General features: G+C 33.2%; 1 protein-coding gene across 10 annotated transcripts in view; it reads left to right on the top strand.

Moving 5' to 3' along the window:
* Positions 1-13,009, top strand: part of PDS5B (PDS5 cohesin associated factor B) — a 186,688-nt gene that overhangs the window by 115,650 nt on the left and 58,029 nt on the right. For all 10 annotated transcript variants that reach the window (XM_081814806.1, XM_081814810.1, XM_081814813.1 and 7 more), the window contains 4 exons: positions 1,653-1,701; positions 3,909-4,048; positions 6,001-6,116; positions 11,938-12,043. In XM_081814806.1, the coding sequence (XP_081670932.1) occupies positions 1,653-1,701; positions 3,909-4,048; positions 6,001-6,116; positions 11,938-12,043 (411 nt within the window). The remainder of the gene's footprint in view (positions 1-1,652; positions 1,702-3,908; positions 4,049-6,000; positions 6,117-11,937; positions 12,044-13,009) is intronic.

Below are 13,009 nucleotides of genomic sequence, written 5' to 3' on the forward strand. Positions count from 1 at the left end.
GCAGTAGAGTAGTATGTTAAGTGTGCAGATCATATGTTGAACAGCATGATGTGTGAGACTAATAAAAAATAACTTTGTTTTTGACTCTCACTGTCTCTTTAAAATTTATTTAGTGGGAACTTCTTCCCCTTGCCTGTTGATAGCAACTTGGGAAGGTCTCATGACTTCATTCTCATGTGAAATAACAAAATACAGTCTCAATTCAATTAAAATGTTTTAATGTCTTCTACTTTGTGGAATTTTCCTTTAAATTGTCTTAAAATAATTACTGAGTTGTCCAAGCTAAAGAGGAGATTCAAAATAATTACTGAGTTGTCCAGGTTAAAGAGGGAATTCTCATTAATGTGATGTGAGGTTGATGCAGAAATCAAATGGAATTCTAGTGAAGGGAGAAGTAATAGTCTCTTATTACTTAGTATTCATTTTATACCAAGAAATATAGTAGACATTATAGAGTTAAAGGTAGAAAAAATGCAAAGCTGTGTTTATCCTTTGGGTGTTTATATTTCTTCCTATTTTACTAGGAAGACTCTTACATACTTATTAATCAGTGAATGTTTCTTTGCCTTCTTCATTATTCAGTCTGATAAATATTCTTATTTAGTTCAGCACTGTAGCCCTTCTACTTTATTTAACTAAATTCGTTTACTCAGTGTCACTCAAAGTGACATTATTTCCAGTATTGTACTCTTGTTGATGCTGTTTCTTTTTCATGTGGATCAACTTCTTTACAGCCCAGCAATACCTGTTTCTCCCCAAATTAAACAACAGATATCTTACATGATTCTAGACAGATATATTCAAATACTTTAAATTCCAAATATTTGGGAATTAACTCTTGTATTTTATGTTTTGTCTCTTGCTTCCTCTTAGGAAGCTCCTTGTGAATAGGGATGGTTTATTTGTGTATTTATTTGATTTGTTGCCTTCACGCCAATGTTTTTCTAGTTCAATGTATTATATAGAGTTGCTCAAAGACATCTTTTTTTAAAGAAATAACACTAACTTGGTGCAGTGAATAACTAGCACTCTTAGAAACATCTTTTGTACATGTGACTTTACATGGGGTACAGTGTGGTGAACACATTCATTCACTGAAATAATACTATGTTGATACAGCAAGTAAGTAGCACTCCTGTAAAAATCTTTTGTACATGTCAGTGGCATCTTTTTAAAATTGTCTTTATCCAGTGTCTTCCCCATAAGCTTCATGACTATGCCTTATAATCCTCAGGCTTAAAAATTTTAGGAACACCTCAGGTCATTCAGAATTATATACTTGTGAACTTTTTGTTTGAGATAAGCTTCAAACTTGAAAACCAGGTTATTTTGTTCCTTTTTTACACTTAGTTGCCCTGTTTCATTGCTAGAGAAAACAAAATATCTCCCTGTTTCAAAAGGTTGGTGTAGTAGTCTCCTTTTGTTTAGAGGATGACAAAACAGGGTGAGGGGGGAGAGATGACAACAGTAGAACATTCACCTTTCATTCACTTCATGGAGTTTAAACGTAGCTCAAGAGGGAGCTCACAGTTGTGGTGGTCAGGGCGTGGGCCTGAAGCATTAGTAGGTTTTGCTTATCTAATTTTCTGAAGGGTATAACGAAGATTATTGTTAGGAAATGTTAATTTTGCTTTTTTGTGTGTGATTTACAGACAGACGCCAGTGTCAAGGCCATATTTTCAAAAGTGATGGTTATTACAAGTAAGTTATTTCAAATATTACATGTAGAGTTTAAGGTTTAATTGAAATATTTCTTTTTGATAATTTAAAGTGTTTCATGGAGTTTCATTTTAGGCTATGATAATATAGGAAAAGAGTATAAAGTGTTTCTGATTGATATTTTTTTTCAACAGCTTCAGCTTTTCTTCTTTTTTTTAATTTTCATTTACTTTGCTACACAGAATTTTTCTTTTTCTTTTTGTGTTGGTATGAGCAAGAACTGGAGAAAGGATTTATTACATAAATTTATTTTTGGGAATTCATTCAAACTGTTGCATAAGCTTACTGTGTAAACTGAATCTGTGCTTGCTCTAATGTGACTCTCTTTGAAGCTAATTTCATTCTAAGCCAAAATTTAGAGTAAAGTGTATACATAATAATTACAAAAGAGCTTCTTTGAAAAAAAAAATAATAATTTGCTTTTTTGCTTTCCAGGGATTTCAAATAAAATGTTATTTAATTGCATTTGACAGTAAATACAAAAGGATTTTGTAGCACATCTCTTTTGTTCAGTGCAGGGAATGGGTAAAGTAGCTGTTTTTGTAGGGCATTTGCTTTTCCTCCTGCTTCAGAGATCACTGTGTATAGTGTAGCACATGGACAAAGGGAATATCAGGAACACCTGGAGGAACATTTCTGCTGAGCTTCCACTTGGGAATAGTGAAGAGATCTATCTTAGATGAATTTCTGAGATGTTAACAAATATTCCAAGATGTGTATGGAAGTAATGCTCAAATACTGAAGAGAACAGTAACTGAATTAACTGAGTTTTAGACTAAGTGATAGGAGTTTTAGCCTGAGTAAGGCTTTAGGACCAAAATATCTTTTAGTCTTGGGCAGTTAAACATAAATTAGTTTTCAATTTCTTTAGATAACTTAAAGCAAGTGATTTTTCTGCTGTTGCTTTTTAATAACTATCTCCTTGCTGTTTGGCTGTGGATACTCTCTCTTAAAGGAGGTCATCTATATTTTTTCTATTTTTTACCCCTATCTGTTTTCCCAAATTCTGTTCTGAGGAATGCTATTATCCTGTATAGGTGCTAATAGTATTGTTAGAAAAAAGGGTTTCATGGTCAAGTACGTTTGTAGAATGCTGAATTAAAGGGTTTTTTAATTTGTTTCCTCCCTCCCTTCTCCCTTTCTCTCTCTTCCTCCCACTCCCCCCCCCAATTCTGTTTGTTTCTTGAATAGTAGACCTTATTGTAGCCTTTAGTATGATGCCTATACATTATGGAGGGGCTGTAAAGTGACATCTTCCAAAATTATTTGAAGACAGTACAGTAGATTTTTTGTGTTATAGAAACATGAAAAGATCATATAGTCAAGTATTTATAATAGGGACACTTTGTTCTTATTATCCTCAGTGATCTAGCTAAGACTTAAAATGGAATTTCAAAGTTGTATATGAACTTGAAGACTGCACTTACTGCATTTATATTTTAAGATTTAGTTGAGTTTCTACAATTTTTATTATAGTCCATAGTTCTATATTATAATTTCTGTTATTGGAAGTATCCTAGTCTGGTCCTCTATAACAGTTGTGAGTAGCCCCCCCTCTCCCCCAGAAGACACTGGGATCAACATTTTACTAGCTTTCATAAGTGTTTTGATACATCAGTATATTAGGAGAGTGGTATAGAAATCATCTTTGATTCTACGGGGATTTATCCTTTCTCATGCAATAATGACATATCCGACAGTAACACCTGAAACATTTTGCTCAGCATGTTTTATTGAATGATAGCATGTGTATAGGAATTATCTCTGGATGGTTTAACAAATTAATGCAATACAGGAAAATAATTTCTTAAAGGTAAAACTTACTGATCTCTTGTTGGAAGTTACAAGAGAACAATGTACATAACAAGCTCAAGGAGACAGTAATAAATTGGTATCATTCAGGTTGATATTTAGTGCCCTTAAATATTATAAGGGGTTATTTAGAAATAGCCAGTTCAATCTTTTCCTACAAAGATGTTCCTTCACAGTGATTTTGTTTCATATTTCTAGAAAGCAGAATTTTGTGAAAATTGAGTATTGAAGTTGTTCCACAACTTCTAATTAAACTAAACTGAATTTGTAAATTAGGATTATTAATCAAAGTAATAAAAAGACTGAAAAATGTTGATCTTTTATTATTTTGAGAAATTTCTAAAATGGTATTTTTACTGAATTTTAATTTATTTAAGGAAATTTGCCAGATCCTGGTAAGGCTCAGGATTTCATGAAGAAGTTCACACAGGTGTTGGAAGATGATGAGAAAATAAGAAAACAGTTAGAAGTACTTGTTAGTCCAACATGCTCCTGCAAGCAGGCTGAAGGCTGTGTGGTAAGGAGAGACATTTAAAAAGAGTTGGGATGCCTGGGTGGCTCATTCGGTTAAGCGTCATGATCCCAGGGTCCTGGGATTGAGTCCTATAGGGAGCCCGCTTCTCCCTCTGCCCCTCTTCCGCTCATGCTCTCTCTCTCTGACAAATAAATAAATAAAATCTTTAAAAAAAAAATAAAAATGGGCGCCTGGGTGGCTCAGTTGGTTAAGCGACTGCCTTCGGCTCAGGTCATGATCCTGGAGTCCCGGGATCGAGTCCCACATCAGGCTTCCTGCTCAGCAGGGAGTCTGCTTCTCCCTCTGATCCTCCCCCATCTCATGCTCTCTCTCTCTGTCTCATTCTCTCTCTCAAATAGATAAATAAAATCCTTAAAAAAATAAATAAATAAATAAAAATAAAAAGAGCTAATGTTTGGGGCACCTGGGTGTTTCAGTTGTTAAGTGTCAGACTCTTGATTTTGGCTCAGGTCATGATCTCAGGGTTGAGATCGAGCCCCACGATGCGCTCCATGCTGGGTGTGGAGTCTGCTTAAGATTCTCTCTCTCATAAAAAAACAAAACAAAACAAAAACAAAAAGAGCTAATGTTTGAAGAAGCCCCCAAACCTTTTTTGACTCCTTTAAGGAAATAATGTATATTCATTATGTAGAATGTATATTCATTATGTAAAATAACACATATATTCATTATGTAAAATTTTGACACCTTTAATAAAATAATTTGTATTCATTTATGTGAATTTTGTATTCATTATGTGAAATTTATATTCATTATGTAAAATATCACAAAAATGACAATAAACTATAACCCCTTTATAGAGACAATTACTGTTAATATTATGGTGTATATCTTCCAAAATAAGATCATATACATACAGCATTGTTCATTTTACTTATTTTTATTAGTCTTTTACAGTATTAATAGCAGTGTAGGATACCATTGAATATATGTACCATAATTATTGAACAGTCCACTTGTGTTACACATTTAGATTTTTTCCCAGTTTTTATTTAAAGAACACTTTAATATCTTTATAGCCAAATAATTTTTCACAGTCTTGATTATTTCTTTTGTATAGATTCAGTATTGGCTTCTATCATTATTGGAAAGAAGCAGAACTCCAAGAAAAACATAATCATCTGATGATTTTTTCTTCTTGGGCATATTAGTCATTTATATATTTTTTTTGTAACTTGTGTGTTTTTAATCTTTGCCTATTTTTCTGGAATGACATTTGTTTTATTGATTTGTTAGTCATGTATGTTAATTAAGTTGCAGATAATTTTCTCTCATTGTAGGTTGCCCTTTGATTTTGTTTATGATGTCCTTTACATACCATAGTTTTATTTTTATGTAGCTGAGTTTATCAGCAGACTCTTCAAGGTTTTTGCATTTTATGCCCTGCTTACAAAACTCCATTCTATTGCAAGTCAATGAAAATATTTACTCATGTCAATATTTCTCAATCTGTTGCCCATGCATCTTCCAAGAGGCTTTAAAAAAAAAAAAAGATTCTTGGCTCCACCCCAGATTGACTAATTCTTCACAATGAGGTCTAGGAATCTGTTGTTTTAAAAAGCTTCCCTGATAATTTTATTCTCTGAAGTTTGTGTCTCCACTGAACCTGGTTTTATTCTTTTGTATTTGTTTTTATCTTTTTGTAATGTTTGTGGCATAAGGTATGAGATAGGGATCTGTTTTTATTCAAAATGTCTGTTCAGTTATTTCAACACAGTATATTGAATAATCCATCTTTTTTTCTCGTTAGTTGAAATGTTACCTTATGCAAAATTTTTAATTTAGTTTGTTTTTCTGGACTCCTTCAATTCTCTTGATTTGTTTATTCCAACACCAGTATTACATGGTTTTAATTATTTTAGATTCTTAATATTTTAATATGATGTAATTTTTTAAACATATTTTTGTAATAGTTAAAAATATCTGCCTTACAGCGTGAAATAACTAAGAAGTTGGGTAACCCCAAACAGCCTACAAATCCTTTCCTGGAGATGATCAAGTTTCTCTTGGAGAGGATAGCACCTGTGCACATAGATACTGAATCTATCAGGTATTTTTATATAAAAATATTAAGTTTTCATTACTATCCATTCATGCTTCAGTCAGTTGCTTTTGAGTACCTGCTATACACAAGGCACTTAACCTGTCAGATTTTTGTAGATGTGAAATGGCTATATACTCATCTATTTATATCTGTACGTATATCTGTTCATATATATGTATATGTGTGTATGTATATGTACACACTCATCTATATATCTTTGTATATTTAATTTTTCTTGTTATTTATTTTAATTTTAAGTATTACTTCATTTGGATGAGAAAATGTCAATTTAAGCCTAGTTTCTATTTGTTTCCAGTATATCAGGAATTCCTCTTTTTTAGTTTGCATAGGTTAGGTAATACAAACAATTTGTAATTATACTCTCAGGAAAAGAAAATTAGGTGAGTATGTTGTAAAGCAGCATATGATGCATTTTCACAGGTATTTGAGAACTGAAAGTGTTTGCTATCACCTGACTGTGGAAAATACTTTCTTTTTATGGCTGTATTCCCTTATGTAAAATGTTCTTTTTTTTTTTTTTTTAAACATTTTCCTAAAGTGTTTCGACTGGTTGAAAAATAAAGTGCTTACAGAATGTATATATATAACATTCTGGTTTACTGGTTATCAGTAGTATCTTTTAGAGATACATTAGAATCTAAATAATAATATCCTGTACCAATGGACCCTTTTTGGGGATTTGTTTTGTTTGGGAGGGTAGAGGGTGGAGCTTTTGGCCTGCGATCCCCTGCAGAGTAGGGAGACCCTGTTTTCGATACTCAGCAGTCACTTTGGACTCCTACTGCATCAGTTTTCATTTGAAGAAAGGACTCTAAGGTTTGAAAAACAATATAAAACAAAAAATCAGAACCCTCTGTATTGGTACAAGGAAGACACTGAATCAGTCTGAAATTCAGTCATTAAATAATCCCATGCTTTATTCAAGACAATGCTAGTTAGGTATTGGCAAAGCATATTTTTTTGCTTTTCATTAACCCTCTGGTAATGCATAAGGAGTTTTAATCAGGAGATTATATTATAGTTTCATAAAATTAATGCAGATAGTGTTCAGAGGACTAAAAGAGGATTTATCTAAAGTAGTATTTGACCTAAGAGGAAGAATGGGTAAGATTTTGTTTTTACAGAGTTGGGAGAATGAATATTCTAGGCACTGAGATTAATATAAACCAGCTAACTGGACAGGAAAGGACAAAGATATTTAGAAAATGATTGCCATGGAAAGGTATAAAAGTGTTATGAGATAATGCTAAAAAAAATAGTTGGGATCAGATTGTGGAAAGCATTTAAGGTCTAACTTTAGAGCTTTTACTGTTTTAAGTCTGTTGAGAACAATGGATGCTTAATGATGGATGGGAGGAGGGAAGTAGAATGGATAGACTGTTAAGGTGTTACAAATTGTCTATGGATGCTGGTAGTGGGATGGAAAGGGAAGATTATGTTTGAGGAAGGTTTTAATAGATGGGTCATCTTACTAGAAATGGGGAATAAAGTTGATGAGGAGTCAGAAGTATAAGAGCTCAAGTCCAAGTGATGAAGCACGTAGCAGTACTTTGAAAGGAATTAAGGGAACTGATGTGCTTCTTATTTGGACATGACAAACAATTAAAAAATCAAGGCAAATTGAGCTTAATGTGAAACTATGAGAATGGATTTGTTCCGTGTACATGAGATTGTGTAGAAAGCAGTAAAAAGATTAAAAGATCATGGACAGAACCTTGGAATTTTGTTTTTCAACAGTAGAAAAATTACAGGAGTGTAAGAACACCAGGTTATTGTAGTGTTTTGAAAGTTAAGGTGGAGAAAGTTTTCACAAATAACGTGTACTATGAACAGTCAAACTGAGGTCTTTGGCTTTATTATCAGTAGTTTGTAGTGATACAGAAGATAAGTCAAAATATAAATAACAGTAACAAGTAGTAGCAATTAGCCCTTCTAAATGTCTGGGATGAGTCCAAATGTTTTACATGTTTACTTATTTACCTCTTAACCATGTGAGACAAGAAATATTATTCCCGATTTACAGATAAGGAACAGTGAGTTACACAGATGTTAATTAACTTCCCCACTGCTAGGAAGTGATGAATGGCATTGAAACCCAGGAAGTCTGGCTCCAGAGCCGTCTTGGTTAACCACCACACTATCTAATAGGTCTCCAGAAATATTCAACACTTAGTCCCTTGCACCAGTAGTCGCTAAGTGTCCAATTCACCTAACTCTCCTGATAGTGGTTATTAACTTTTTCAGTCCTTGCCATTTCATAGGTAAATGGTGATACTCTTAAAAAAAAAAAAAAAAAGTGTCACTAATAAAATTGAACATTTTTCTTCCCCATATATTTCTTGGTTAATTGCATTTTAAAACACTTTCTGTGAGGGGCTTGGAGGAATTGTCTTTTTTTTTATTGATTGTAAGAATGGTTTATGAAATAGATGCCTGGGTGGCTCAGTCGGTTAAGCATCTGCCTTTGGCAAAGGTCACTATCCCAGGGTCCTGGGATCAAATCCCACATTGTGCTGCTTGCTCAGTGGGGAGCCTGCTTCTCACTCTGCTTGCTGCTCCCCCTGCTTGTGTGTGCTTGCCCCCCCGACAAATAGATAAATACATCTTTAAAAAAAAAAAAAGAATGCATTCCATGTTCATGGATCGGAAGAATAGATATTGTTTTAAAATGTCTATGCTGCCCAGAGCAATCTATACTTTCAGTGCCATCTCGATCAAAATACTAACAGCATTTTTCAAAGTGCTGGAACAAACAATCCTAAAATTTGTATGGAATCAATTGAAAAGACCCCGAATAGCCAAGGAAATGTTGAAAAAGAAAAACAAAACTGGGGGCATCACATTGCCTGATTTCAAGCTATATTATAAAGCAGTGATCGCCAAGACAGCATGGTATTGGCACAAAAACAGACACATAGACCAGTGGAACAGAATAGAGAGCCCAGATACGGACCCTCAACTCTATGGTCAAATAATCTTCAACAAAGCAGGAAAAAATAAGCAATGTTAAAAAGACAGTCTCTTCAATAAATGGTGCTGGGAAAATTGGACAGCTATATACAGAAGAATGAAACTCGACCATTCTCATACACCATACACAAAGATAAACTCAAAATGGATGAAAGACTTCAGTGTGAGACAAGAATCCATCAAAATCCTAGAGGTGAAGATAGGCAGTAACCTCTTCGACATTGGCCACAGCAACGTCTTTCAAGACATGTCTCTAAAGGCAAGGAAACAAAAAAGAAAATGAACTGTTGGGACTTCATCAAGATAAAAAGCTTCTGCACAGCAAAGGAAACAGTCAACAAAACAAAGAGGCAACCCACAGAATGGGAGAAGATATTTGCAAATGACACTACAGACAAAGGGCTGATATCCAAGATCTAGAACTTCTCAAACTCAACACCCAAAAAACAAGTAATCCAGTCAAGAAATGGGCAGAACACATGAACAGATGCTTCTCCAAAGAAGACATACAAATGGCTAACAGACACATGAAAGAATGTTCATCATCATTAGCCATCGGGGAAATTCAAATCAAAAGCACACTGAGATACCACCTTACACTAGTTAGAATGGCAAAAATTGACAAGGCAAGAAACAGCAAATGTTGGAGAGGTTGTGGAGAAAGGGGAACCCTCTTACACTGTTGGTGGGAATGCAAGTTGGTACAGCCACTTTGGAAAACAGTGTGGAGGTGCCTCAGAAAATTAAAAATAGAGCTACCCTATGACCCAGGAATTAACACTACTGGGTATTTACCCCAAAGATACAGATGTAGTGAAAAGAAGGGCCATATGCACCCCAATGTTCATAGCAGCAATGTCCACAATAGCCAAACTGTGGAAAGAGCTGAGATGCCCTTCAGTAGATGAATGGATAAAGAAGATGTGGTCCATATATACAATGGAATATTACTCAGCCATCAGAAAGGATGAATATCCAACTTTTGCATCAACATGGATGGGACTGGAGGAGATGATGCCAAGTGATATAAGTCAAACAGAGGAAGACAATTATCATATGGTTTCACTTATTTGTGGAACATAAGGAATAGCATGGAGGACATTAGAAGGAAAGGAAAAATGAAGGGGGAGAAATCAGTGGGGGAGACGAACCATGTGATGCTATGGACTTCGAAAAACAAACTGAGGGTTTTAGAGGGGAGGGAAGTGGGGGGATGGGTTAGCCCAGTGATGGGTATTAAGGAGGGCACGTGTTGCGTGGAGCCCTGGGTGTTATACGCAAACAATCATGGAACACTACATCAAAAACTAATGATGTACTGTATGGTGACTAACATAACATAAAAAAAAAAAAAAGATTGAATACCTCAAAAAAAGAATGCTTTATAAAATAGGCTATTAATCTAGTTTGATTGCCTTTTAAATTTGTGTAATTTATAATAAATACTATATAATTAAATCTATCAGTTGTTTCCTTTATGATTTGTCTGCCTTTCTTTTCATACTAGGTAGTTATGTTTTTCTACTTAAATCTTTAGTTGGTCTGGAATTCATTTTAGTGTAAGGTGGAAGTAGATATTCATCCTTTTAAAAAAAAAAAAGCATAGCTAGTTATATCAACTCCATTGACTGAAAAATTCTTTCCTTCCCAATTTGTAGTGTTTCCTTATTATAAATTATTGTAGGATTTGGACTCTTACTGAATTTTCACCTTGGTTCATTTGTCTTTTGAGGTGTTAATGAAACATTTTTATCTTGTTGAGAAAGTTCTTTCATCCTTCCCCCTCCCCCTAAAATTAATTGGCTGTTCCCAAATTTTAATTGATTTTTCCAGTTGAGCCATAGAATGCATCTGTTGAATCTTGTCCCATACCAAGTTGTGTTCCCCTGATAACATTTGGAAATTTAGTGAAAAAATGCCATTACTTGTCTTGACTTATTCAAATCTCTATGTTCCCCTTCATATAATTCTGGAGTTTACACATAGACTCTGTGCATGTAAAACTTATTTTATATATTTTAACTTATTGTGAATAGATTTTTCCCCTCTCTGTATTTTTTAGGTGGTTTTGGCTGATACTGAAAAGCACAATTGATTTTTTTGTGTTTTGTTGGTATCACCTCACTGAACTAGTATTTTTTAATAGTTTTTACTACTCTAACTGTAGTGTATGTTATTTATTTTTTATAAAAAGAACAAATACCTAAAAGTGTGAATGATTATTTTAGACAGTATTGCATTTTATAAATGTTTATTTTAAAATAACCTATGCTTGTTTTCAGAAGAAAATTTCAGAGCAGTTTTTTTTTTTGTAAATCTATTCTAATTTCTAGTGAAGTTTTATTATATGTCTGTTATCTAGTTATTTTTACACCTTTCAGGAACAGGCCTGTGTGTTTCTGGCTCTTAGAACAGTGCCTGACACAGTAATATTTGGTAAATATTTTGAAAGTGCTTAATGTTGTCATTTATCCTTATTTTAGTATACATTGTTCTATTTACTCAATAATGAATTTCAGATAATTAGAAAACACTTATTCATGTGTTTGGGCATAATTCTTCTATGGAAAATGCAAGAATAAAAATATAGGTAGCATTAATAAACAGCAAATCAAATAACATTTGGACTTCCTTTGAATGGACAGGAAAAATACTGTTTTTGAAAAGAAGTATCTTAAAATACCTATTATAATTTTTTGTTTTGCAGTAATGTTTGGGAAACAGCTTTGTCAAATTTTTATGGATGTGGTCTGTATAGAAAATATTCATGATTATTTTTCATAGACATTAGTAATAAAGAACAGTTGAAAATATGACTTTTTTTGTCATACTTTAGTGCTCTTATTAAGCAAGTGAATAAATCAATAGATGGAACAGCAGATGATGAAGATGAGGGTGTTCCAACTGATCAAGCCATCAGGGCAGGTCTTGAACTGCTTAAGGTAAATATGCTTATGGTGAAATTAAGTGCCTAATTAGATAACTGTTTAACATATATATAGTATATATTTTTTATTCTTGAGATTTGCTTAAGTTTTTATAGAAACTGAAGTAAAATTTTCTCAATCATTTTAGGTAATTTAGAAATTGCACATTTCCTCTAACATGTAAGTTAAATATTTTCAGGTTTAAATTGTATAATATAGCCTACCTAGTATTGTTACTTGATTATAATTTGGAGTTTTCATTAGTGAGCAAGGAAAGTGCTAGCCCTACCAAACATGGAGCCAAATTCTTTGTAAAACTCCATTTTATCTTTTATTTTGTTAGCTAAAATATACTACTGGCTTTTACTTATTATAAAAATATCAACTAGTTATTGACAACTTAGAAAATACAAAATTATAAAGAAGAAAGCATAAGCCTATCACACATAAACATTCCTTTTGTTTTCCTTTTAATTTTAAAAAAATGCACACTTACATAGTTGAGATCAGACTGAATATATACAATTTTGTATCTTGACTATTTTCCCTTATTATAAACATTTTTATCAGTGTTTTTTAAGAAGGTTTTTTAAGAGTGTCAAAAATTGTTCTTGGCTGTTATTTATTAGATGGATGCTTTGGGGGCAGGTTCATTGCCTCCAGTTCTTCATCTGTAATGGAGATAATAATAGCACTTATCTCACAGAGGACTAAATTAAGTCATGAACCTGAGTTTTTGAGCACAGTGTCTGGCTCATAGTAAAAATATAAAAAACATTATTTTTTGAAATGGTGATTAATCCACTTTTGCAGTGCCATGGAGTTCCCAACTATTTCCCTGGATATTTAGGTTTTTCTAATTTTATTCTTATAATCACTACAAAGATAAATACATCTAAGATCTCTTGCTGTTGTCTTTTTTTTTAATGCTGGAATATAAAGAGAATGATCATTTTCAAAATTTTTGGATGTATATAATTT

This window comes from Leptonychotes weddellii, chromosome 3 (genome assembly GCF_054177405.1).
Source record: "Leptonychotes weddellii isolate Sample4059 chromosome 3, ASM5417740v2, whole genome shotgun sequence".
Taxonomy (NCBI): Eukaryota; Metazoa; Chordata; class Mammalia; order Carnivora; family Phocidae; genus Leptonychotes; species Leptonychotes weddellii.